This window comes from Micropterus dolomieu, linkage group LG14 (assembly GCF_021292245.1).
Source record: "Micropterus dolomieu isolate WLL.071019.BEF.003 ecotype Adirondacks linkage group LG14, ASM2129224v1, whole genome shotgun sequence".
NCBI lineage: Eukaryota > Metazoa > Chordata > Actinopteri > Centrarchiformes > Centrarchidae > Micropterus > Micropterus dolomieu.
In genome coordinates this window covers 18,219,705-18,245,634 of record NC_060163.1, presented here as the reverse complement: position 1 = coordinate 18,245,634, position 25,930 = coordinate 18,219,705, and the positions used below count along the sequence as shown (strand labels likewise).

General features: G+C 40.2%; 2 protein-coding genes across 7 annotated transcripts in view; both read left to right on the top strand.

Moving 5' to 3' along the window:
• Nucleotides 1-80: 80 nt before the first annotated feature.
• Nucleotides 81-16,128, top strand: lg14h10orf90 (linkage group 14 C10orf90 homolog). The gene is made up of 13 exons (XM_046069924.1): nt 81-1,474; nt 1,593-1,666; nt 1,796-2,361; nt 3,803-3,869; nt 6,262-6,353; nt 6,762-6,791; nt 7,929-9,261; nt 10,850-11,002; nt 11,316-11,446; nt 12,153-12,318; nt 13,867-13,930; nt 14,291-14,381; nt 16,014-16,128. The coding sequence occupies exons 2-13, from the start codon at nt 1,606-1,608 to the stop codon at nt 16,050-16,052; spliced, it is 2,793 nt and encodes a 930-aa protein (XP_045925880.1). The 5' UTR covers nt 81-1,474; nt 1,593-1,605; the 3' UTR covers nt 16,053-16,128.
• A 3,385-nt stretch (nt 16,129-19,513) lies between these two features.
• The window catches only part of LOC123982729 (disintegrin and metalloproteinase domain-containing protein 12-like), a 78,866-nt gene continuing 72,449 nt past the window's right edge, over nt 19,514-25,930 (top strand). For 3 of the 6 annotated variants that reach the window (XR_006828048.1, XR_006828047.1, XM_046068511.1), the window contains exon 1: nt 19,525-20,077. Coding sequence is in view for 3 of the 6 variants with exons in the window: in XM_046068511.1 (XP_045924467.1) it covers nt 19,978-20,077 (100 nt within the window). In the remaining 3 variants the exon portion in view is untranslated. Of the gene's footprint in view, nt 20,078-25,930 lie in introns of all 6 variants that reach the window. The other 3 variants (XM_046068515.1, XR_006828049.1, XM_046068512.1) reach the window with 3 other exon arrangements.

Here is a 25,930-nt window from a genome sequence, read left to right as displayed (position 1 = left end):
GATTGGCTTAATCACAAAATTAACATTATTGCAGTATTTCCTCCGTCTTTGTGCTTGATGATGAAGCAATAGGAGCCTGATATTCAAAGCAGTGATGTGTTTAACTAAGATTTGTTCCTCAGAGCTGCAGGTGCTAAATAAAAGAATCAGAAGGGATGCACCTGGGGCACGCATTTGAATCCGCTCATCATTATTCATCTTTCTTTGCACAAATATTGCACCCTGTGGTTGCATCCCATTTTTTAGGGAATTCTCTCCAACCTTTTTTATTTTTTATTTTTTTGAGTCTCAACAATTTATGACCTTCTGCCCTGCGTCGCTCTTACTTCCTCCACATGTCATGTTGGAGTGTTGCCAGCAGAGGGCACCACCGCTTTTAAACTTACTGTCATACACAAGAAGCTACCTCTTTTAAACCTTGATTTTTTGATTTGTTTTGATGTTATCTCCCAAGCAGATCAGACAAAAAGATGCAAATTGCTTTACATCATTGAATATTCCTTCTGCATGTAGCTTCTCAGCTTGATAAGGTGTCTTAAAGCAGGTCACAGCAATTGATATTTAAGATATCTGTTTTAACTCTGTCTTTGAAAGACATTTGGGAAATGTTATTGCACCGAGTGGCAGTGAAGTAGCTTTGAAAGACATCTGGGGACTGTTAATCCACTGAGAAACACTGAAATTCATTAAACATCAAAGCAACTGACAACTTTTTTGTGAAGAAGAATTGTATCTGTGCAGATCTGTGTTTAACTATCTCTAAATAAAATCCGAAGCAGAATCTTGCCTCCAGCTAGAGGCATGTTGTCTGTCTTGTAAATACTTTTCACTTATGCATTGTGGGACATCATGTGGGTCACAGTTACTTATCCAAGAGGACACTGGCCCATTTTTAAAGACAGTCTTGCAAAAGTCACATGGCTTGGATAGAGGCTTGAGGATAGCAATGCCTCACCATCAGCCACCAACCACGAGATCACAGGGAAGACCAGAAACAGGGGGAATTCAACAAAGAAGATTTCTGAAGCAGTAAGTGACTCATGGACTAACATGGATAATCTGCTCATTAGCGATGCTCTATCATTTGTAAGGCCTTTTTTCAAACATTGCGTGGTGACTTGCATAAACCCAAGATTAGACGGCTTGATCATTAAGATACTAAATGTTAATGATGTTCTTTGTTTAAATAGTGATCTTGTTACGTCAAGCATTGCATCAACAAGTGTTTGTTTTTTCTTTGAGCCCGCCCACCCTTCTGTCTCTTTCCATATCCCTCTCTCTGTACTGGATGTTCAGCCCTTGTGCTCAGTAACTCTTTTGTTCACAAAAGCATCCCTCACATAACTACATGCCTGACTGGAGACAGTACCCACTAGCACCTAGTTTATATCAAGACAGAGAGTGTTTACTTCCTAAGCAGCAAGGACTGAGGAGATTCGGAAGCAAGTGAAAAAGGATGGTTTGTCAGTATCTGGTAAGTAATAGTATCAGCAGCACTGTGGAGTGGTGTAATAAAAGCAGGAAATTGAAGTAAGTCTTACAATCTACAATAATGTGTACTTATTTTTCATTCTTAATCCTTCTCATAACAGATTGATAACAAAGATGACCTCGAGTATTGTTGTAGCTACTAATTCCCTGACGTGCACTTCTGGCATGCCTCATGGTAAGAAGTCCAATTAAGCCAGGGGATTCTCATCAATACCTTCACTATAAAAGGCTTTTATCGTGGGCTGAAACTCGAGAGCTGTGAGTGGTTACCTGAGCTCCAGAGGCATGACTCTCCGCAGGCCAGCTGCCCACCTACGAAGAGCTCCGGCCTGGAGGAGATCGGGAGATGAGTCCTACTGGGAGAGCTTAATATCAGACGGGGAGGTTTTGCCCCGTGTCTCTCGCCCCCCACATGCACCTCGGCCCCAGAGTGCCATTGAAGGAGGCCAGCTGGACAGCTGGCTAGAGCACCTGCAGAGGATGCAGAGCAACGTGCTCAGAGCCCCAGTTCATCAGGTTCCAGCTTTCAGTGATCGGACAACATCCATGCCTGCTCTTGACAAGCCAACCGGACGTGCCTGGAGACAGCCCGGGATCCCTTCCTTCAGCAGGGGTTCGTCCTCATGTGGGAGTCCCAGCTTGTGTGAGAGTTCACTGGGCAGCCAGGACTCCATCCAAACTGGGTTTGTTTCTCCTCCAGAGTGCAGAGGAAGCTGGGAGAGGGCTCATATCATGCAGGCCCCAAGGAAGGAGCACGTTCAACTGTGTTCTCTTGCTCCAGTCAAAATTGGGTGGCTGCCTATCCAAAGAAAAGTGATTGTGGCTGATTCTTGCAACCAAAACCAGTTTTTGGACCACTCTGCTGGCCAGGTAAAACACATAAGACCTAACAAAGCCTTAAACATATATTCAGACAGCTTTCTAAACGAGCAGGAGTTTTATGCTTAGAACAATTTCAAGAACTTAGAGAGATACAGCCAGTTATGCCCTTTGCCTTCTAAATGTAAGTAACCCAGTACATTTTCAGTTAGCTTCAGGCCTCCTTACTCTTACAGAGATAGATTTTGGAGCATTGATGATTCTCCCTTCAGTGATAGCTAGTAGAGCAGCTTTTGTGTCTGTTCTTTAGGGTATCAACCTTTTAAAACAGGCCTTTGTAAAGACACTGGACTGATTTACCCTGGATTTGGCACCGACATCCTCTTCGACTGTGTGATTGTGATGCTTGTATGCTAGTGAGACAGTGTAAGCTCTGCGAGTCTGAAGGTAAAGTGCTGTGTAATGGAGGTGATGGTGCGTAATGCCAGGCAAGGCAGACTAAAACACACTCTGCCACAGAGAGCCATTTGTAGTCAAGTCTCAGTTACCCAGGGAGAAGGCAGAGCTCTGGCGTCCTTTGAAAACAGCTTACTCTGCAGCAACTCCATGCATTCTCAAAAGGTTTACGACTCATTTGGAGCTGTGGCAGCAGAGATTGAGTTTTGTGCTCTGAGAGGATGAAAGTCAATGTACAGAGAAAATTCAATGTGAGTATTACCTAGTGAACTGATAATATGACTTCAAAATCAATAAGTTGCCATACTGTACCAGAGATTTGACTGAACTGATGTACAAAGCACGTCCCTTCCATTGTCTGACCATTCAACGGGGAAAGAATATTATGTGAAGTTTTCACAACATTAACTTAAATCCAAAGTTGGTTTAACTGATTTTTATGAGCCCTAGTTCTGAGAGATGATTATGCTTAAAGGAAGAGTTTGAAATTTGGGGGAAATACACTCTTTACCGTGAGTTGGATGAGGAGATCGACCACTTAGACCCCTCTCACGGCTGTATGGTAAATATGGAGTTGCCGTTGAGCTTATCTTAGTTTAGGACAAAGACTGGAAACAAAAGGAAACAGCTAACCTAGATTTGTTATTTATCCATTTTTTTTATAAGGGTTTAAACAAACAAGATATAACATGTTAATTAGAGAGCTTTAGAGGTGTTGGTATGTTTTTTTCTTACCTTTGGACAGAGGCAGGCTAGCTTTATCCCATTTTCAGTCTTTGTGAAAAACTAAACTGCTGACGGTAGCAGTAGCTTCATATTTACCATACAAACATGAGAGTGATATTGATCTTCTCATCTAACTCGTAGTAAGTGTGTTTAGTGTGTAAGTGTTTTTCACAAAGGTCAAACTATTGTTTTAAATGTATCAGATGCCCAGACCTACCAAACAAAAATCTACTTTTATAGGCCAGGTAATACTGATGAAAGTGTACTTTTTTGGTGAAATAACATCTTATAATGGGCCTTTTTTTCACAGGTGAAACTGAAACAGTCCATCACTCCAACATTTCAGAAGAATAGAGCAACAGCCAATAGCAACCAGGGTATGTACCGTAGACTGTATATAAAAAGGTACTCACATGCAATTTGCTGAATCAGTTTGCAATCTCTTGTATAACAGCTGGGTTTTCAGTATAGTAAAAAGCAAATACCCTCATAACTTGTGAGCATGTGAGTGTGATCATTATGGAAGAGTCATACTTTAAAGCAAAACATAAAACCAAATTTAAAACTATGAAGTAATTCTCTTGCACCACTGAAACATTTCCCAAAATGCACAAAGGTTCCATTTCAATTGATGTTTAATGCCTGATCAGTGCTAGAACAAATATGGCCACAAAGTAACTGCAGGGGCCGGGTTAGCCAAAGGGAGAACAAGAGCTTATTTCAGGGCTGACTTGCCACACACTATACCTGCCTCTAATCAGCTCCTTGCAGCAGTGTTGCCCCTGTCTGCTTTAACACGCTCCAAACTGACTGTCTGGATGGATCCCTTAAAACAACACCCCCCAAAACAAAGTCAGGAAAAGGAAATCAGCACTATTAGGTTTGAAAAGGTGACGAAAAGAGATGGTGGGGTGGGACTGGGGGGGTTGGAATGGGGAATGAGAGGCAGAAAGATAAGGAAAGATGCAGACTGATTAGAGAAAGAGCCCTGTTAATCTTTCAACATGGCATCCCCACACTCTCTGGGTTTGATCTGGGGCTTGATCTTCCAACCTTGTCGTTGTTTATACATAGATTATCTTTGCAGGGCTCAGGCTGCTCTCAGAAATCAAAGCAATCCATCCATGGCAGCAAGGAACTTTGATAGAAAATGCAGGTGTTTTTAAGTGCTGTTAGTTAAAATCTACATGCACAGGCTGTGTTGACATAATGAAAATTATACTCATGTTAGACTTTTATCAATTATCATTTACCACATCCATATGGTATAAAATATAGGTATGTTTTCCTTTTACCAATCCTCATGAGTGATATACTGTAAAAGCATGATGAAACATGATGCAAACCATCATGTATGAAAGAATAACTGAAGAAAATACAACTTGTGGCTTTGCATACAATATTTCCAGTGATGCTCTTCGATCACTATAAATATCTTGCAAGTCAATCAAATGGGCCATAAATATTCATATTTTTAGTTACTTCACAGTGAATAACAATACTGTGCAGGTGCACGTAGACAAATTGGCCACGGCTGAACTCCCAACAATGAGATGAAGAAAGATGATAAACAAGAAACAAAAATCTCTATGCAGGGCCACATCCAAATATGTCTTGTTTTGATGCTAGTTGCTTTTACTCAGCTGTCAGAACATTTAAATCCACAATTCTGCATCTGAAACTAAATGAAACTATCAGAAATTTCAACAGCAATTATTCCAACAACAAATGGCTCGGTTACACTCCAGCTAGCAAATTATCCCTCCTATTTCTCACCCTTTTTTTCCTCTCTGTCTGGTTGTTGCCGACAACCCTTGCAGAAGTTTTAATCAGACTTGAGGTCTCATTGCAGTCTCTTAGTGCCCTCTCCCTCCATAAAAGTCACATTTAACAAACTTAAAATGGCCTGATGTTAATGAGCAAATGATAATAAAATTGGATCTTGTACTCCAAGGGACTTCATGTTTAGACAGGCTGGTCAATTTTCACCCGGCTCACACTTACTTTTTAGATAAACTCATAAGGAAGAGGAATAAATTGGGATGGTGTAGACTTCACAGGGTATTTGCCATATGGCCTTCCTTCTTTTATTTTTCCCTGGGATATTAAAGTCAGCTGTTGATTCAGAAAAAAATGGTTATTTGAGCTCAGCCTGTAGAGCTAATAAGAAAAGCTCTTTCGGGGGGTGGGGGGGCACAAGTTGGCATGTGGCATTTTATAGATAAAAATGAGACATATAGGGACGACAGCATGTGGAACAATGTGTCAGAAAGACTAGAGTCCTTTATGACACTTCTAAGACACTTTTCTTTTGTTTTTCAGCTTAATCACATTTGCAAAGTGGTGCGATTTTCAGCTTGTCTCTTGTTTTCTCCCTTAGAATGAAAAACACCACACATTATCCTCCGCATTCAAGGGTTATCCCAAAGTGAGAGCCAGTCGCCATGGTAACAGCAGCAGGTGGAAGTGCAGCCAGGCAGGCATTCAGGGTGGCAATAGAGTATCAGTCAGGGCTGAGAGACAGACCAGTCAAGTTGCTGCGTCTCCTGAGGAAGCAGAAAAGTGGCTCTGGGGTGGTGCTAGATTCACTTTACTATGCCAACTTCCATTATTGATAGTGTCAACATTGTCACACAGTCAGATGATTGTCTGTCGTGTGTGTGTGTGTGTGTGTGTGTGTGTGTGTGTGTGTGTAAAAGAGAAAAGGACAGAGCAAGAGATCGTGTGAGGAATGTAACTGAGAATAATTTGTTTTGCCTTGATACATAGATGGAGAGGTTGACAGAAGTTATGCTGGTCCGAGCGCTTTGGGTGTGAAGACGTGGCAGACACCAGATCAAGGCTCTCTAATTATTAAAAAGGTAACTGATAACACTTCTGGTATGATTTTTTATGCCTTTTCTTTTTCCTTTTTTACATTGAACTCGGTAAAACAATTGTAGAATATTATGCTGGATATCAGCGGGTCTGTGTATGTTGGGCAGTGCATTGTATGTCTGAATACTGAGTTGACATTAATTCTTGTAATGCTAGTGTTACATTCTGCTTTCCAGTGCTTAGGCCCCTGTCTCCAATTTCTAACCATGATGGATTTAGTGTTTCAGTGTTAGCTTAGTAAGACACTCACAATATTGGATATACCAAAGGGCTGATTTATCAACACTGTGTTGAAAGGTCTAAATTCACTTCTACAAAGAAAAATGTAAATGTCTGTAGTTTTCATTTGTACTTCATTTTGTTTCATTTTTGCTTGCCTCCTGGACACCTAGACTCCTACACATTCTGACTCCTCATTTACAGTAAGTGCTGAGACAGTCTCATTTACATGAAGAAATGCCAATAAATAATCACTTACGCTGCAAGCCATCCCTTCAAAAGCTGAGGGAAATGACACTCAATTATGAGTCCAAGCGGTCAAATATGAAAAAGTTTTCACATTGTAGAACATAAAATAAAAGATGCTCGAACTTGAAAGAGTGGCTTAACAAACCAGAGACAATATGGCAGGTCAAAGCTTCTACAAACAGTGCCTTATTGAAATGCAGAACAGTTTCTGAAATGAAAAAAGACTTATGGCCAACACAAAGGCGACAGGCTTTATGGACCAATATTATCAAGTATGTCAGTGTATGTGTGTTGACTGGTGCAGCACTTGCACAAAGAAATGCAAAAGTAGACATTTTATACTGCTGACAAATAATGACTAATTGTTGCCTTATACACAGTTTAGCTGGTATATATTTTATGTCTTTCATGATTTTGTTGACAGCCATAAGGTGTTGTGCAAAAAGCATGGTCAGAGCTTTTTGAAATTTCTGAAACATAACAAATGGCCTAATCTCGTACTACTTATATAACATTGATAAATGAGGTATCTAGAAGGTATGTCACATCATAAACCTGCTGGCAACAGGGACATATCAGCATTTCTCCATTTTCTATAAACACCATAGGAATCCTCTAGCCAAGGACCAGAATCTTTGCTTTTGGCCTCTCAATTTCTATCGAGGATAGAGTCTCATTGTGATTCTGTGAGGGATAAGTCACGCTGTTAGCTGGCTTTGCCTGCTGGTTCCATTGCTATTGGGGCATTCACTGTGTCAAGCATGGGAAGAGTCATCTGACTAAAGACAAACAGCAAAGCCCTGAAGAAAGACAAGACATCTGACTCGCTGTGGAAATGTAGTATTAGAGAGATGTCATTTTGTCAATATATCATGCCATATTAAATGAGGTTTTGCTCTATTTTCTGTATTTGTCACTTCAAAACGGAAGCTCAAATTGGTAGGATGAATGTACAACATTTATTTTATTGTGTTGGTTAATGACTGAACATTTAGCAAGAGACATTAGCAACAACAGGAGGGTGGGATAGGGTTTCCATGCATAATTAAGGATATTTATCACATAGAATCTCTTTTATCCACATGCTGTAGGTGCCAGAAAAACTAAGCTTTCCTGCAAACGAAGGGGACAGACCAGTAGGCTGGCAAGCTCTAAGGAGAGGCTGGATTACCAACAGGGTGTCAGCTTTCCCTGGAGGCAGTCAGACCAATGAGCTCCCCACAGAGACCAGCTTAGTCCCCAACAGGAAGCCCCCTCTGATGAAAACAGCCAGCACAGAGCCCCTCAAGCATACTTTTGCTGATCCCTGCAAACCACACACTCTACTGCAAGGGACAAACAGCACAGAGACACACAAGTCGTATTCTCCTTTGTATAGGACAAGCAATGTTCAGCCTATAAGGGCAACAGCCGCGCTATGTAGAACAAACAGTAGTTCACAGCCCTCACACATACAGACAAGCTCTGCTGTGACTACAATCATTCCTCAGAACAAAGCCGGCTTCTCCTCCATCACCATCTCCTCCAAGAAAGTGAGCAGATCGGCCAGTTTGCCTGGCTCCCACACCTGCAACCACTCTTCCCAGTCCAGCAAAGTCGCTTCTACGCAACTATCCCACCAGTCCGTGGACCCAAACTCCACTCAGGTCACAGTGCAGAGGAAAGCCATGATAGTCAAAGTGACAGAACAAAGCATGGTGTCCAGCCCTGTCCTCAGCACAAAAAGGGCGGGAACCCCACCAGCTAGCCATGCTTTGGACACAGTGGTCCACAGAAGAAAGGCTACCATCATCAAAGTGACAGAGCACAGGGAGAGCTACAGTCCAGCCAGGGTCGGATCTGAGACGAGGCACCCAGAGTACAGACACAGCTACACAGAGGGAGTGTACAAGGAAAACAGCATGTGGAGTCAGGGAAACCATTCACAACACAATGCAGCATCTTCATATCACCATCTGGAATCCACAAAGAGGTCAAACTCTGCTGTAGCACCAAATACATCCATTCCAGATCCAGAGAGAAACAGTGGAACACTACACAGGTCCACAATGACACTTTTTGTGAGCACCTCCCCTACAGCAGCACCCACTCCCTCAGAGGTTTCTCCAAAGGCTGTTGGACAGAGATCGGACAGGCCGCACAGACCGCTGAGCTGCTATGGCAATGTGTTTGGACACACTGAGCAAAGCAAGGAGAATGTGACACAACCATCTGCCAGGAAATTGAGCTTTGGGCTTCCACAAGAGACCAATATCAACCCTATGAACTCCAACAGTAGTTTCATCAGCCCTCGACCAGCAGTGAAAAAAGCAGGTCAGCAAGTGGTAGACACCCTTATGCCGAACGGAGGCGGGAAAGAAAGACTGCCGCCAGAGAATGCTGTGAGGAGAGCGTCTTCCTGTCTAACTCTGATCAAGGCCCCGGGTAGGTTTCTCTATCCCACTCTGACAGTCTTCTTGTCAGCACACAGGCTCGCTTTGTCTCTGATCTCCATTTTGAAAGGATGGCAATGTCTAAATATACAACATTGTGCCATTTGTGTGTTCTAGCTCAAAGTTATTACACACTTCAGGGGTCTGGGGCTGAACACTCAGGTCTTTCACCTTTGATGTCTTATTGATGGGTATAATTAGATTATATGCCATGCCAGATATCTGTGCCACTGTCAAATAGCATCGCCTAGTTGCAGAGGCCCATCAGCACCTACTAATGAGATGATTTCTCATTTTCACCTTCGTTCATTTCCCCACACATCTCTTTGCATGTATAATCTATTCTAGTTCCCCTTTTCAATGATAGCACAGAGGCGAAATCACAAGCTGCTAAACATGGTGAAAATAAAGTATTTGGGAGATCCCTGCAATGCCACTATTAGATTTGGGTGGACATGGGGAAACAGCTAGCCTGGCCCTGTCTAAAGATTAAAAGATACATAAAATCAGCCTCCCAGTACCTCTACAGCTCACATTAAATGTCGTTTGATTAGCGCGTACAAACATCCAAAATGAAAACATGACCATTTATGGTTTCATTGGGGATTATGTGGTTTTATATATTTTTCTTGGTTGGGCACAGAAACTCCCTAGAGCCTCCACATGTTGTAGATGTGCTGGGGCGTGGATTTTTTTTATCTTTGAACAGAGCTGGCTGTTTTCCTTGTACTTCCAGTCTCTACGCTAGTCTAAGCTAACAATTTCTTGTCTATAGCTTTATATTTAATGTAAAATAAAAGAGTTGAATTGATCTTCTCATCTAACTCTTGGCAAGAAAAAGAGAAGGGAAAAAAAAGCCAAACTGTTCTCCTTTACGGAATGAGTGTTGTGGGGCTTTTTTAAAGTCGTTCAAGATATGTAAAGTCTTCATAAATAAACTGCACATCAAGATGCAACTTTGTTCAATGCTTTAGCAAAATAATGTGGGGCCATACAAGGCCTGGTGATGTTATCTTTAATTGCTCCAGGATTTAAAAAATTGGGACTTTTTTGCTTTAAGCCTGAGGTCAAGTGTTTAGGCAGTCAAGTCTCAAGAGTACAGTTGTTAATGGATGTAAGTTAGTACTAGTCCTCAAAAGTAACAAGAATACAGTTGTTAATGGATGTAAGTTAGTACTATATCCTCAAAAGTAACAAGAATACAGTTTGATTATATAAAATGGCTGAAAGAGACAGCTCAAGCTATTGTTCAGGAATTCTGAATATTCAGGTGAATTAGTAATGTGAGGAGGGAGTTTTCTGCTGAGCAAGTGTGTTTCTTTATTCATGATGTCTTTTCTCTGCGTGAAATGATTAATTATTCTTTAATCACATTCATTAACAGTGTCATCAATTAATTACAGAGGGCTGAGGCAACATAATTTAAATTCAATGTTTGATACAGTCAACCTCCAAATGAGGCAGGACTTAATGAAATTGTGTTTAAATCTGCCTGTGGTGCACGGCAGCCTAAAGGTGGCTCAATATCAGACACTTCTTTACTTACTCCTCAGCCGCATAAAAGTCCTCTTGTGTTTCAGATCCCCACTCACATCAGTCTCCAGAAGAAGTGCTAGCCCTCAACGCAGCTGCGATCATAGCAAATATCAAACTCCAAAGACAACTTAGCAAGAAAAAAACAACAAATGGCAATTCTGAGAAGCACTCCACTGCATCACCCCAGGGAAATACTGGTATTATTGCTTCTGTCTTCCTCATATGTAATCATAATTTCTCACCTTATAAAACATTGATCTTTGTTACAATTAACTGAAAATGTTGCAAGCTCAACACTTTGTTTTCAGAGTTACCTCTTTGATTGAATCAATACAGATACAGTGAAATTCATTGATTCTTACATACTGTGCCTATTTTATTCATACAAAGAAGTAATATCTCATAGCAAGCCCAGAGGGCTATTGAGCAACTGTGTATCGTGCTCAGGCATGAGAAGCCAAGCCACGTGTAAGTGGGATGCAATCAATTTGATTTTCTCTGCCTTGGTAGTGAGAGATGAGGGGAAATGTATGAAGCCACATCCAGATCAAAGCCCAGTCCAGCACCACAACCAGCCTCATGCTACATTTGTTCCAATGAGTCTTGACCCTGAAAGGTCACCTGAAACTATTTCTCTACAGGTGAGTTCAGGGGTATTTATTAGCTAATGAAACTATCATGGTTGGGGATAGATACACAAGTTAACATTTATGTGACCCTTTATTTTGTAGCATGTGTTCGTGTGGTGCAACCAGTATAACCAAATAGTAATGTCCCTTTCTTGAATTTCAGTGCCAAAAACAAGCATTTTAGTGGACGTACTTTGATGGGAGGATTACATTGCAGCCCTGTTCTGCTGCTGCTGACTGCAGTGCCAATTTCAAAAAATGTTGTCCCAGTTAATCACAGACACAAAAAAATGGGAAAATGGGATCCAGGCTGAAAATGCCGAAGTTACCCTATAGCTCCCTTCGGGGATTTTGACCCCCAGGCTGGCAACCACTGAACTACACTACAATGTCAGCGGGGACGACACATTTATACTGGCTTTGGAGTTTTCCATGGGATGCCTAAGGGCTATATTCTGGGGTGGGTAGAGGTGGAAATGGGTCAGGGAATGAAATTAGCACCTGCCACCTGCAAAATACAGGGTAAATGTTGGCTGTGGCAGGTAAAATCTACTGTCAGGTACCACTGACTCAGTGTTTACAATTCTGAAGTGTTCTACATAGATTTTAGAAGTGGCAGACAAAATAATCCAGTGACCTGCCACAGTAGCAGGTGAGGAAATGCTGAAATGCTCTTAATGTTTTGTCATGAAGAGCAATATGTTTCTGGTTTTGGCAGGAAGCACTGCAGAGGTCCAGACCAGACTTCATCAGTCGTTCCCAGGGCAGATTGCAAGAGCTTGAGCGAAGGGCACAGGAGAGGAGGGAGCTGGCGGATTCAGTAGACCCACAGTCGGATGCTGCTCAGATGAGAGCCCACAGGGCCCGATCCACCGCTCTAAGCGGTACTGTGCCAACAGCCACCCTCACCTCTCTGCTTCATTGTTCCATTTCAGCTGCAGTGGCTGTTTGCCACATGACCAATCACACACATACAGACACAGAACAAAGAGCAAGGGTGGTAATCGTCAGCCAATATGTGTTGTTTTTCAAGGCTCATATACATATTTTTATATTTAATATGCTGGTGCTCAATTCTACAATATATTCATGTTTATTTTTCTGCTTAAGGGCGTGCTAAATCCACAAAAAATTCTCCACTGAAACTCAAAATTCCGAGTTAGCAGTAGTTTTAGACAGGGCAATCTACCACAACTACTCAATGAAAGGCAAACTTATCAAAATTCTGTATTATGATCAAAGGCAACATTGAAGAAACTAGCTAGAGATAGCTAGATTTTGAAAGTATCCAACCAGAAACTGTATCCAATCGAAAAAAAAACACCGCCTCCCTCCAAAGTCACTCCCCCAAAACACATTTTCTTGGACAAATAGTGCACGAGCAGAGTGTATGCAGGTAGTCAGGGAAGTAGGTAAATAGACAGGCAGGTATGAAAATGAAATGATTGGCTGGGCTGAGCTATCACTGTCAGGATGTAAGAATTTTAATAGATATAGCAAAAAATTATGCTGAATTAAATTTCCTTCCCAAGTACATAAATTAAGTTACAGAAATTGCATAGAGAAGTGAAATGAATAACATAAAGAAAATAATACATTATATTCAGGATGGATCACATAGCAGGCAAATATCTTAACTGTAAAAAAAAAAAAAAATAGGACATTTTCAGTCTGATATCATCTAAACTATTTAGACCAACTGTAAAGAAAAAAACATAAAGGAGAGAACTAGCACACCTGGCTAAGCTGTGACAAAATACAATAAATAAAAAGCACTTGAAGTAAGATGAAACAAATGCCTTTATTGCATACATACTTGGACCCAAACTCCACATATATATACCCTCCATTGAACATGCAATATTCAGAATGATTGCCAGCATTGGATTTCAGTGAAAAAAATTCTGTGACCTTCAAATGTCATTAGGCTCTGGGTGCAGTGTTCTGTCTAATGGGATTTCCATTTGGAGTGCCAGGCTTCACAGTAAACAATAAAGAATTTAAAGATTTGTGACAGTGATTTTGTAGCTTTTTCTGCCCTCTACTGACTGTAAGAGAAACATACACCAGTGGGTCAATGAGAGCTGGGAAAGTGACAGATTAAGACTAGTACAGCAAGTTTAAAAATCACACTATTTTATCTGAGTGTTCATCATCTGACGAACATATATAATAATGTTTATGGTATTCTTACATGATGGTGATGCAAAAGTACTGTATATTACATAAAATGTCTTGAGAAGCTGGTAGAGAAAGGGGAATTCTTTATTCAAGATCATCTTGTCTGTTCTTTCTGGAGATTTATATATGATCGGGAGGCTTCCAGTCTCTTGTGATTTACTGCCATGCTTTTGAGACTTCAACTCAATCGGCATTGTGTATGTGTGCGTTTGCCTGTGTGTGAATGTGTGCGTACATGCTCGTGTTTCCAGATAACCTTTTCAAATCCAGAGATAGAGCCATTACTGGGAAAGAGATGCAGCTCAAATCTAAGCGGTGAGTTCCATCTCAATCTCTGCCTTGGCACCCTGTCAGATGCAGATTCATCCTTATCTCTTGTTTTGCTTTTGCATATTAAGGCAGAGCCTGTATCAGTGGCATCTCTATACAAAATATGCTGCGCTTGTTTCTCTGCCAAGACTTTTGCTCTAATTATGTTTTTTTTAGAAAGCATAGAAAATATACTTAAATTTAGCTATTAAAGGCTTTATAGGTGACTTAATTTTGGGTTGACAAATATTGTTTTTGGATAATAGATACATATTTTTTGGTACAATTTTGTTTTATAAATCAACCGTATATGACCCTACCAACAATATGTGTGATAAAAGACACAAAATGATAATTTTGTTACAGTACCCTTGCAGCGGTGAAGAAGCAAAAAGAGGAAAAGAAGAAGATGGAGGTGTGTTTGAGCAACAGACAGCGAGTTGAACTCTTCAAAAAGGTAGTCCTTTTATATTTTGTCAAAACACAGATAATATAAACCCAATAAACCTCACTAACCTGCAGTCAAATGTCATTCAAACCCACATAATTTTATTTAAAATTCTTGGAAGATCCCAAAGTTTCCAAATATGTCAAAAGACATCTAAAATATTTCCATTTTATGGAATGGTGCCTTGAAAAGCATGGAGTGTTGGGTTTTAATATTTCATTATGCTAACATCAAATAGTTTCAGTAAAGAGCTGAAGCAAGCTTACATTAAAACAGCAAACAGGCTGATTCTTATATTCCAGTGGCCATCTCTTAATATTTCAGCTCCAGATCTGCCCAATTTAATCTCCCCGAAGTTATTATGAATGTGTTTGCAGAAATGATGCACTGAATCAACCTGAAAAAATGGAATAAAGCAAATGAGCTTAAAACATCTCGCCACAGTGTTAACAACTACTTGCCTGAGACACTGAACAGAACATTAACTGTATATATGGCCCACACGCAATTGAGCAAGTAATAACACACCTTTCTCCTACAAGCTCAATTAAACCTTGCAAAGGGTGAACCATTTTGCAGTAATGGACAACACTAAAGGGCTATAGTAATAATGCAGCATTTTTTGGAAATAATGGCTTCAAATTACCAACTACCAACTCAATTATAGTTCACTGAAAAGACTGGCATGAACACATAAACACATGATATTTTACAAAAACCTTAAAAACACAAAAATAAGGGGGTGGATGGAGTGCACCGTGTATTTCTGGATTTTCTTATGTTGAGGTTTGTTTTTTAAAATTAAATATTCCAGGATCTGATAATAATATTTGTAGGGTTGCAGTAGTATTACTTTTGGTAAATTGTCATAGACAATTGAACATTTTTTAGTGTCAGATCTGTTTATTTCCAAAGGGAGTCACTACATTACATTGAATATCTAAGCTGTTGAAGGATTTCTTGAGCATCTCTGCTTTCAGAACAATTATTTTATTATTCCACCAGAGGTCTCTGCTGCCTAACTTTTACTACTTTCTTGCATTGATTAGAAAACCTGAAAAAAAGACACTCCAGAGGCATCTGCAACATGTAAAGCAGGTCTTCTGAGTTGTTTTTTATTGTATGGTCAATAACCATCGGCCTTTACAGAACAGAGTTTGATTCGCTAACGAAGTTTTAGTCATTCTCGTTCACACTGCACCCCACACCCTTTCTCTCATTATGGTGAGAAACTGAACGGTCTCATTGTGCTGAGTGTATGAGGCCTGTGTTCCTGGTGAAACAAAAGGCCCTTCAGTGGCAGAGAGAGCTACAGTGCAGTGCCACCATTCAGCCGAGCTGCAGACAGCGTGGGTGCCTACACACAGCTGCTCCACCCACACTGCTGCTGTGGCAGATAGGACAGGGAAGAGGGTCCATGCATGAGATCCAGCAGGTCCTGAAAGAGGAGCTGGAAACCTGAACTGTACAGGACTGTTTGATTCCCATCTGAAACTGGAAGAGAATGTATGTGTTTGTGTGTTTTTTGCCTGCATTGCAAACAAAGCCACATGGCGTTTATGAGGACTAGACTGGTGATCTATAGCCATCATTCTGTCATAAATATTTTAGTAATCTGTATATTTTGTTTTCTTATTGCAGAAACTGTTGGATCAGATTCTTCACAAGAGTAACATCTGAATGACTGACAAAAGTGAACTCTGCCCTTTGACAGTGCTGAATATAAATTAAAATAACAATGTTGATCATGATTTAACTAACTGTCCTTTTGGCCTTGTTTTTCTCTAATGTATTTGCTTAACATTTGAGTCACAGAGTTTAATATCTGTTTTTCTTAAATATAAATACACGGCAATCTTTAAAAAACCTAGAAGGTCATTTAACATCACTTACTGCTGTTTTGAAGGTTTTTCCATGGCCATCAAAGACTCTTCTGGGGGAAAAAAATCTGATGCACAAAGGTGGTTGGCGAAAATGGTTGGCAAAAGTGACGCATCTCCACCACATAAATATAATGTTAACGCTGATAAATGAGCCAACCTGATAATAAAGCGTTTTTATTTTGTTAATATGTTGTACAAATCCAGCAAGAAGATATATGTCCATCTTTGTTTAGATAAAGAAGCAGTTTGGGACAAGTTAAGTGTGTTAAAGTCATATGCAGTATAATAGTATGACTAAATATATTTGAAGCACTTGGGTGGAGGACTCCTTAAGGATTCTGGAAATACCTTAAGAACAAGGGTTGTTAAATGACCTTCTGGGTTTCTGAAAGATTGCCATAGTTCTGTCTTTTGAGGAAAACGGATATCTCTGTGACTCAGCTGTCCTAGCTGCCCTTGGATGCAATTACAAATGAAGGTAGCCAAAATGAATGTACTGCATGAAATCACGTCTCAACACTCTGCTTTGGTTGTCATCAAATGTCAGATTGAACCTTATGAACACACTAACTGATAGGCTTTTGATGCAACATCTAAACCAGCAACGCATGCTGTTTATCAGTGTTATCAAGTTTTCACTTGATTGCAAATTGCCTTTCTTTCCAGAATACTTCATGTAATGGGATGCAGAGTAACCTCTCACTGCACGATAAAGCACTGATGTCCTCACGCAGCCACTTTCACATGATCTCATGTGATGTGAAGCAGTGATATAAGACAGAATCATTTATTATGCTTCACAGTCTCATCCAGGACAGTCTTCAACCATCGCCCTCATTATACAACCAATAAGCAGAAAGAAGCCTGAAGTGGGCTCTGCCGTCATTCAGTGCCAGCCATTAGCTGTAAGATGGAGGAATGTGTGACCTCTTCTCGCTGGAAATGCCCTCTTAATGGACAGTGCCGATCTGAATGGAGCTTTTGTCTCTGTCTTTGTCTCATGATGGACTGGGTGCTGCCATTGCAGATTTAGATTTGTGTGTTTTGATCCAAAGTGAAAGTGCTGCTCGGCAACATGATAGAGTCGGGCATAAATTAAAAGTGAGAGTGTGAATATTTATTTTTTGGGTAAGACACTGAGAAGACACTCTTTTCATTATTAATTAATTGTTTTTTTGCTCATTAGCCTTTAAGATGGAATTCTTTTATAGTCTAACTGTTTCATCCATCTTAATTTGCACTGATGACTTGGAGAAGAGAGAAGATTATTGCTAGTGACTATTTTTGTAAACCTTATTTCATGACAGTGCACATTTATCGTGTAGGTGTATGTGGACAGTAGGAGATTACTAGTAACATTACTCACATAGATCATAATTGTTTCTTCTTTCTAAAATGTAAATGTAGACTAGAAAGTAGAAAACAACAACTCTGAACCATAATTGCTGCTTGAAGGTTATTTACTGTGTTTTCTCTATTCAACTTTACAAAGGTTTCACTATGCAATATAACATAAAAAAAAATACTGCAATCTTTGTACTTCAACTTTATGTATTTTATATTTTGAATTTAATAATATGTATTTTTATTTGGGTTGTGTTTAGATATCTTGTTTGATTTTCTTCCAGATGTGACCATAAAATTTCTCAAAGCACTGGTGAAAAGTTGTGTTTTTTTCCCTCCCAACTGCATCAACATAATAACAGAGGATAGATGGAAAAACTTTGATAAAGCAGGGATTTATTATTGAGCAATATCTGTCCTAGCACACTAACAGAAAGCCCTATTTTACTGCCAGCTCCTCTTTGCACCTTATCATCTTCCTCCAAGCATCTGCCTGGTTCTCAAAAAGAGCAAAAGATCAGCTTTTTGTACCATCCCATAGCCAAGTGTTGAGTTCCAGCAAAATCAACATGCAGAGAAATACTCCTCAGTATTCTTGTATTTCCATTCATATTTGAACCTAAAAAGACGAGTTTTGAGAAATGGAGTTTTCTGAGCATCATGACACTAGACTGCACCCTATAGTTCCTATATTTCAAACAGTTTGAGGCAGCAATTGGATGTGCTACTGTGACTTTACCTCAAGTCTCTATGCAGGGAGCACACTGTAGCCTACCTGGGGTGCAGTACTTTGATTTTCTCCTGTTTAAGGAGATTTAAGGAACCCAGACTACATCTGCCCACTTTCTGCCTGCATTCTCTTCTGAAGTGAATGACCATGTGGTGTTTGAATGGGCCAAGTCCATATGCATGTCCATGCAGGCCTACAGTAATCTTTTAGAACACCACAGTGCATTAAAGTAGCTGGTTGTGAGTCTCATTATATATTTAATGCTGACATTTAAATATGTCGATTTGTTCAAAGTATGGCCACTTTCTGGGGTGTGTTGTGTAGCCTGCACAGAGAACAGACTGTCCAATTTTTGGAGAGGAACCTAGCCTGCATGTATGGATACAGTGGACAGATTCAGATGGATTTGCAAGTGTCAGCTTTACTCTGACTGAATAACAACATGTATCCATAATAACATCTGTGAGTGAGGGGTGTGTAGGCTATATTATTCAAATTCACAATGTGGGCTGCTACAGTATGTGTGCGGCTATCGAGCCCATTGGGTCATGTTCAGCAAAGGACACCAAGAGAGAGGCCGGAAATAAAGTGGTCTGCTTTCAAAATAAAACGCTCTGTGTCCTGCACCATCCAGGCAGTTTTAAGAACAACTGCACATATAAGGGTTAAAGTGAACTTTAACAAGGTCAATTTACTAGCTCTTTCAGTACACCACTTCTGACAGTGCAAGGCTTAATTGCATGCTTTGTCTGGTTTTGTTCTAATATTCAGTTTGCAATGATATGAAACAAAGGAAAGCCGCAAATGATGTCCACGTGCTAGATTTTTTTGCGAGTTTTCAATCGCATCTCATGATAAAAGCTCAAAAATGAGTTAAAATTATTTTTCCAAACTATTTCCCAAGACAATGACAATGAACGTTCACGCTCAATCTACCACTTTTTAGGAAAACCAATTGGTAGGCTATTCTATTAAGCCTATGATAGGTGAAATGAGAGGAAAAACACAGTAACATTATTCAATTCAATTCAGTTTTATTTAGCGCCAAATCAGTTATCTCATGGCAATTATCATAAAAGAGCAGGTCTGGACCGTACTCGTGTTAATGAGTCATTAACAGTCATGTGCACACATTATTGCAAACGTGCATTATAATAGTCATTTCGGGCTGTATATTGAAAGCTGGAATCGGAAGTACTGCTTGTTTCTGGTCGCTTGACACTGCGTGTGAAACGATAATGGGCGCTGGAGTTGGCTTTAGGACCTCGCGGAGCGTTTCAATGTAGCACATGGTCCCCACTCATAAGACAACACTTCTCTTTAGTTAATTGCCGTGGAATTTATGTCATACCTGTGGGCGACTGAGACAGCAGCGGCTTCTGTATTTGTTAATGTTTTCAACGCTCGTTCTTTAGTTCCTCCACATTTCTCACTTTTTGCGCGAGGCAGCTTTTGACTTGGACATCTCTGAATGGGGAAAGTGCGCGGAGCTGAATCAGCTGTCGTCGGGATTTCCTAAGGCACTCATATACTTGATCATATTTCAGGAAGTGGTTTTATTTTGGGGGGATCTTGCACATCAGCTGTTGGTAGACTTATTGTATGATGGTTGCGCTGCAGTGAAACAGTCCCGTCACACTGCAGCATCATGAATCCCGGGAGTCTGAAGTTTGTTATTTTGACAGCACTTCAGGCTTTATCTGTCTCGATATCGGTGTGTGACAGCGTGCTGTCCAGGTCTGCTGAAGGTAAGTGGACAAGAAGAGGTGAAGGGGCTACATTTATTTAGCTATCCATATAGATACATGCGCAAAAGTAGTCCTAAATATATTGCTTTCTTAATTGTTTTATTACTGAGTGGATGTCATATGCCTATTTAAAAGAATGACCTGGAAACATGAAGTAACAGATTTATCTTGAAATAAACCATCTGCATCTATCATTGTGCATTTTGCCTGCTGTGTGTCTACTCTATTCTGTTCTGCCTATTCTAAATTCATTTCTCCCCTTTGGCTGTTTTGACTACATCATGTTTTATGAAAGCCTTTGTCAGTATACCAGACTTACAGATCTAAAACACATGTTTGGCCAGAATGAAACTTCTCCAGAGTAAACAAGCTTTCTAAATTAGTGGCTTTATCTCATTCTCTCCAATAAATCTGTGTGTGAAAAGCAGAACCTAACACTTTAGCTCGCAGTCCATCCAGCATGTACCTCCAGAGGAGAGGAGACACTGTATAATTGATGATGCTGAAACTGTTTTGGTAATCAGTGGTAGCACTTGAGGCATTCCTCTGGTGCTTTAAACATACTTCAGTTTTACAAGCCACTTGAAACATACTTAAGTTTTTCAATTATGGGATATGAATTCCAGGGTTATTTTAATGGCAAATATAATAAAAAATATAAAAGTCACATTGTTAGTTTGAACTTAAACAGTCAAGTACCTTTTTAGAAACCTTGTTTATCTAAGCAACAAATGAGAAATAGTTGCTTGAGCTTTGGCGAAATGTTCAAATTTGATGTCAGAGTATTTTTGTGTCTGTCTCATACTGTGATCACAGCCCTTTGGGCTGTGTTGTGGCTCATGACATCGCAGTCACCAGTGTTCCATGCCTTAGGTTAGATTCAACAAGGACACTACACACAGTATACAGGCATCAGTGGGGAGTAGAAGAGCTGCACATTTACAAACACTGCCAGTCACAACACTCACTGTGGAGTCCTGGGAATTAATTACCAGTAAGGGCAAATGTGTGATGGAACTGTGAGGTAGTTGTTCATTTATTCATCAACAGATCATCATCATCAGAAGTTGGCTGTGATGCGTTCGCTCCCATGGGTTCTATACTTGTCGAAAACCATCATCGCCAGTTCATTTGTGTGTGTTGTTGGGAAAGTCTGAGCCAATCTGTTTTGGCAGGATATTTATCTGTTTGGGGGTAGGGCTGATTGAGATAAATGGATGGAGGTGGAGTTTCACTTAAAAGACAGAAAAAATCAAATGGTGTGAAATGCAGGTTGAGGCCTGACTTCATGTAAATGCTGAAAACATCAGTCAAAAACTTAATAAGCAGCAATTTTGATAATGCATTAATCATTTAGGGCGTTTAAGCAAGTAAAAAAGCCAAACAATTGTTTCCAGCCTTTCAAATATGAGGATTTACTGTTTTTCTCTGTCTTATGAGTATATTTGGACTGTTGGCAATTTGAAGATGTTACCTTGGGCTTTCAGAAATTTTCTCATTTTGTTGACCATTTATAGACAAAACAACTGTTCGATTAATGACAATAATTAGTTGCAGCTTTCTACTTCACATTGAAGCATAATTAGTGGGCTCCATTAGTGCTCCCTTTTAAGAGTTTCTGCTCTGTCTCCAGACTGTGCACCTTTGTCTTGGCTGTCAGGAATTCAAGGCTGCTAAGAAAAGATGGAGCAGTTCAGCTCCATGCTACGTCATGTTGGCATGCATATTTCATGACATCGCTCCTTGAGCTTTCTTGCCTGTTTTCCTCTCCCTGTCTGTCTTGTGCATGCTTCTGTCCTAGTCGGGGATCATTTGTGAATGATTTCCTCCAACGGTTGACACACTTAGTGTCAGCCAGTACTTTAGTAGCCAGCTGTACTGCTTCAGCCAACATGACTCTCTTCGCCTTGAGCACTGCATGCAGCTTGCGTGCTGCACGCTCAGACAAATGAAAGTTGAGCCGAGAATATATTTTTGGACTTCAGTAAAACATTCCTTTAGCAAACAGTGTCCTCCCCCAGAGAGACATTATCATCACGATGTGACCCATCTCAAGTCAGAGGCATTTAGTATCATTTCAATATGAATGGATTCAGATCTTCCAGATGAGTTGTACAGGATAGTTAAGACCCAGGAGGCAGGCAAGAAGAGTTGGCCAATGTGTGGTTGTGCATTAAGACAGATTGATCAACCAGTTGCTGTTCCGCAGTGGGGATATTTATATAGGAGGGGGGAAATAGCTGGACTGTGCTCATGTGGCCTGACCCTACATGTGTTGCATTAATTTCTTTGAAGCTGCCTTGGACTCATTTGACCCCCCCCCCCACCCCCACCCCCGCCAACAAAAGTTTAACACACAAGCTGAAACCCGATGCTGGCTCTGGACTTTCTCATTGGACTTTCACACCCAGACAGGTCAGAGTTGAGCTCAGCACAGCTCTCCCCTAGCATCTTCTCTCTCTTCTGGTCAGAGGACCCAGTTGGCTCGGATATCTCTTGTCAGTGACAAATCTGTCGGGTGTAGTTCAAGTTCCACCCGATCACCATTTCACAGAATTATTGTTAATTTAGAAGCATGTCTCCACAACAAGACAACAACAAGGTCTGTCTCCACAACAAGATGAAAATCACACCTTTTTGTTATAGCAAACATTTTTATTACAGCAGGAAAATCACAGGTGAATCAGTATCATCATTTAATAACAACTGTATTCTATTTAGATTAGCAGGGCTTTACTATTCTGCATGCTGGTTTCCTGGAATGGCTTACCAGGACACTTAAATGCCATTGCTAACTTTACTGCTTCCACCCCTGGATGTGCTTTTTCTGCTATGACTCGTCAAAATGTTTGTAGTAGAAAGGTCCACACACAAATATCCATGCTCACTTTGTCTTGTAAAATAAACTAAACAACAGACATAATTCCACTGCAAACTGCACTGGCAGTTCCCCCTTTTTAGAGTGAAATTTCAGTAATTATGTTATTGATCCTAGCCCCTGTACTCGTTAAAATAGCCAAGATGACACCAGTCACCTTCCTACCTTACCACTCACCTCTGTCATTTTAAGACTGGCAGGAGCTCAAGCTGAACAAAAATACACATCCTCATGGATACTTGGAAAGTATCTTCACACACTGCAGCCCATAGATGTCCTCAAATCTTCTCCATTTCATTTTTATTACAGATCTGCATGAATTACGTGGGTCACGTTTTCAGGTCGAAAAATCCAGAATTCCAGATTAATCCAGAAAAATCACATCCCTTTAGGTTTATTAGAAAGTTTTTATTGAAAAACGCTACATCTTTTCCTGGAAAAGGGATTGATGACAGCGGTGAGACTGAACAATAAAGTAAATGTGTTGTAAAACCATAATGAGCTAACAGAGGTTGAAAGCTCTATAGAGCGGAGGGGAACTGCTCGTGACATCTCTTCATGTCATTTGATGTATTGTTTGTGAAATATTTTTGCTTTTAATGGAGCTTTTTCAGGATGTCCCAGGTGAAATAGAATAAGTCAAATTTACAGTGAAAAATGCTCACAGAACAGCAGCATCACATAGTATGTAAAATCACCGTCTACCTTTTTATTATCCTGCCAGAGTAGATAAGAACAGGAATCAAATGCAATTTTAGATTAATATACTTTATTACACTGTAGATGTACTAAGGGAAACCTTCTCTAGTTTGACTAGATTCCATATGAACATGCAGTAATTGCCTTCCAGTGAGATTTGAAATATATCATTTTATTCTTAGCTCCAGGTAATATATCTTCCAGCCAGGCATATACCATCCGCCCAGATTTCACCTCACTATTCTGCAACGAGAGCCGTAAAATGTTTCTTAACAGGCAGACGTGTTAACAGGAACAAGACAGGTCACCTCCTACCTGGGTGAGTTTCTAACAAATTGGCCCAAATAAAGTTCTGCTGCAGCCAGTTGCTTTGTATGTGTCTATCTGAGTTGTATTCCACAGGTGGAACCTGTGATGTATTTTTAAGCAAAGCAGAGCAAGCAGCACTTCAATTAGCTACAGATCTACGAAAGTAGAACCTGGACCAATCCCAGATTTTTTGGGTTGGTTTCCATGTTTACAAATACCCAGTGAAAATAGCAGTTCTTGATTTATATTTTAATATCCAGTCGTAAAATTGGTTGTTTTGCCAAAAACAAAAGATATTCAATTTACAATGATACAATTCATGCGCACGGATTTCTAATTTGAGAGCATGAATCATTGAATCAAGAGCGCAAATGACTAATTACTGATTAATAATTTGAGAGCATTACTTTTCCCCCTCCTGTTTTCCAAACCAGAAAAATGAAAGTTTTGCATTTTTGCTTGATGAATGACAAATGGAATAGAAATATCAATATTAGTGTCCTAATTTTCTGAAGATCAACTAATCAGTTAATCGAAATTTGGGTCAGAGCTATTTCAGTTGCATCATATAAATATATATTGTCCTTTGTTGTAATAATCCTTGAGCTATGTGACTGTTGAAGACACGGTCTCCTCTGTGGTATTGAGTGAGATTGTTGCCACTAAAGCTTGAGGATCTATAATGAAGCAGCTGCCTCCCTTCTCTGTCTGTCTTTGAGGTTTGTCTTGAGGTTTGATTTTCAGTTTATTAGTGCTTTGAATGCGCGCCAGGCATTTGCTTCCCATGAAAGAGAGGAGTTCAGGTTGCTGTAAATGGAATCCATCATAGGGACCATATTAACAAACGTTCACACAGCTCTGCTTCAGAGGCTCGCTGGCTCTGACCTTTGTTGCTAAGGCACACAGGCTTCATGCCAGGCAGCGAGCACAGCCCTCGCAGCCAGAGAGGTGTAACGGTGTCACCCACCGGGGCATAACAGCACTGGTTCTCAGACAACATTAACCTCCTGCTGAGCCAAGGGGAATTTTTGCTGCAAGACCATCTATTTCCTGTAGATTAATTATGTGCTGACATTAGGCTAGTGTGACAGCAAATGAGTTCACAATAGAGAGAACTCACAAAAGAGCTATTTACCAGTAGAGGGAGCCCAGTGTTAAACGGCTTGATTATGACCCTAAACATGCTCTAAAAAAATCATCCGCCAGTAAATCCAACCATTAACAACTCTCATTGCTGTGACTTTTGACACACTGCTACTTTATTAGATTTGATTTAAGGACACCCTCCTTCCAGTATGTGTGGATTCCTGTTACAGTGATGTCACCTACAGGTTTCTGTGTTTCCTAGTGCAACCCTCAGCGTGTTGACATAATGTCCCCCAAATGGGTCAGATGTTTACTGTGGAGTCGAGCCAAGATTACCAGGCACTTTTCACCTTTGCTCTGTAATCCCTATGAACCCTGCACTGTGGCTTGAGGAGCAAGTGGTGAAGTTTAGTCGATTAAGTGATCAACAGAATGTGAAGTCTTACTTGGCAAATAGGAGAATTTGCAGCTTTTCTTTGTTTTATATCATTTAGGGCTGCAAGTAATAATTATTTCATCACTGTTGAATCTGATAAGTCTATAAAATAGGCTAAATGCTTATGGCATGTTCCCAGAGCCCAAAGTGACGTCCTGAAATTGCTTGTTTTGTGTGATGAATAGTCTCAAGGATATTCTTCTTACAATCATATTTTAAAAAGCAGCAAATGGTGACATTTGAGCAGCAAATCTTTTGCCATTTTCTTTTAATGAATGACTAAAATCGTTTATTAATTCCCCACTAGTCCACTAATCAATTACTTTTTCTTATTGTTTCTGCACTAATAAATTCAAATGGAATAGGTTTGATTTTTGGACTGTTGGTTGATCAAAACAATTTGAAGAGATCTTGGGCTCTTGGAACTAATCAAAAAAAGAATCTG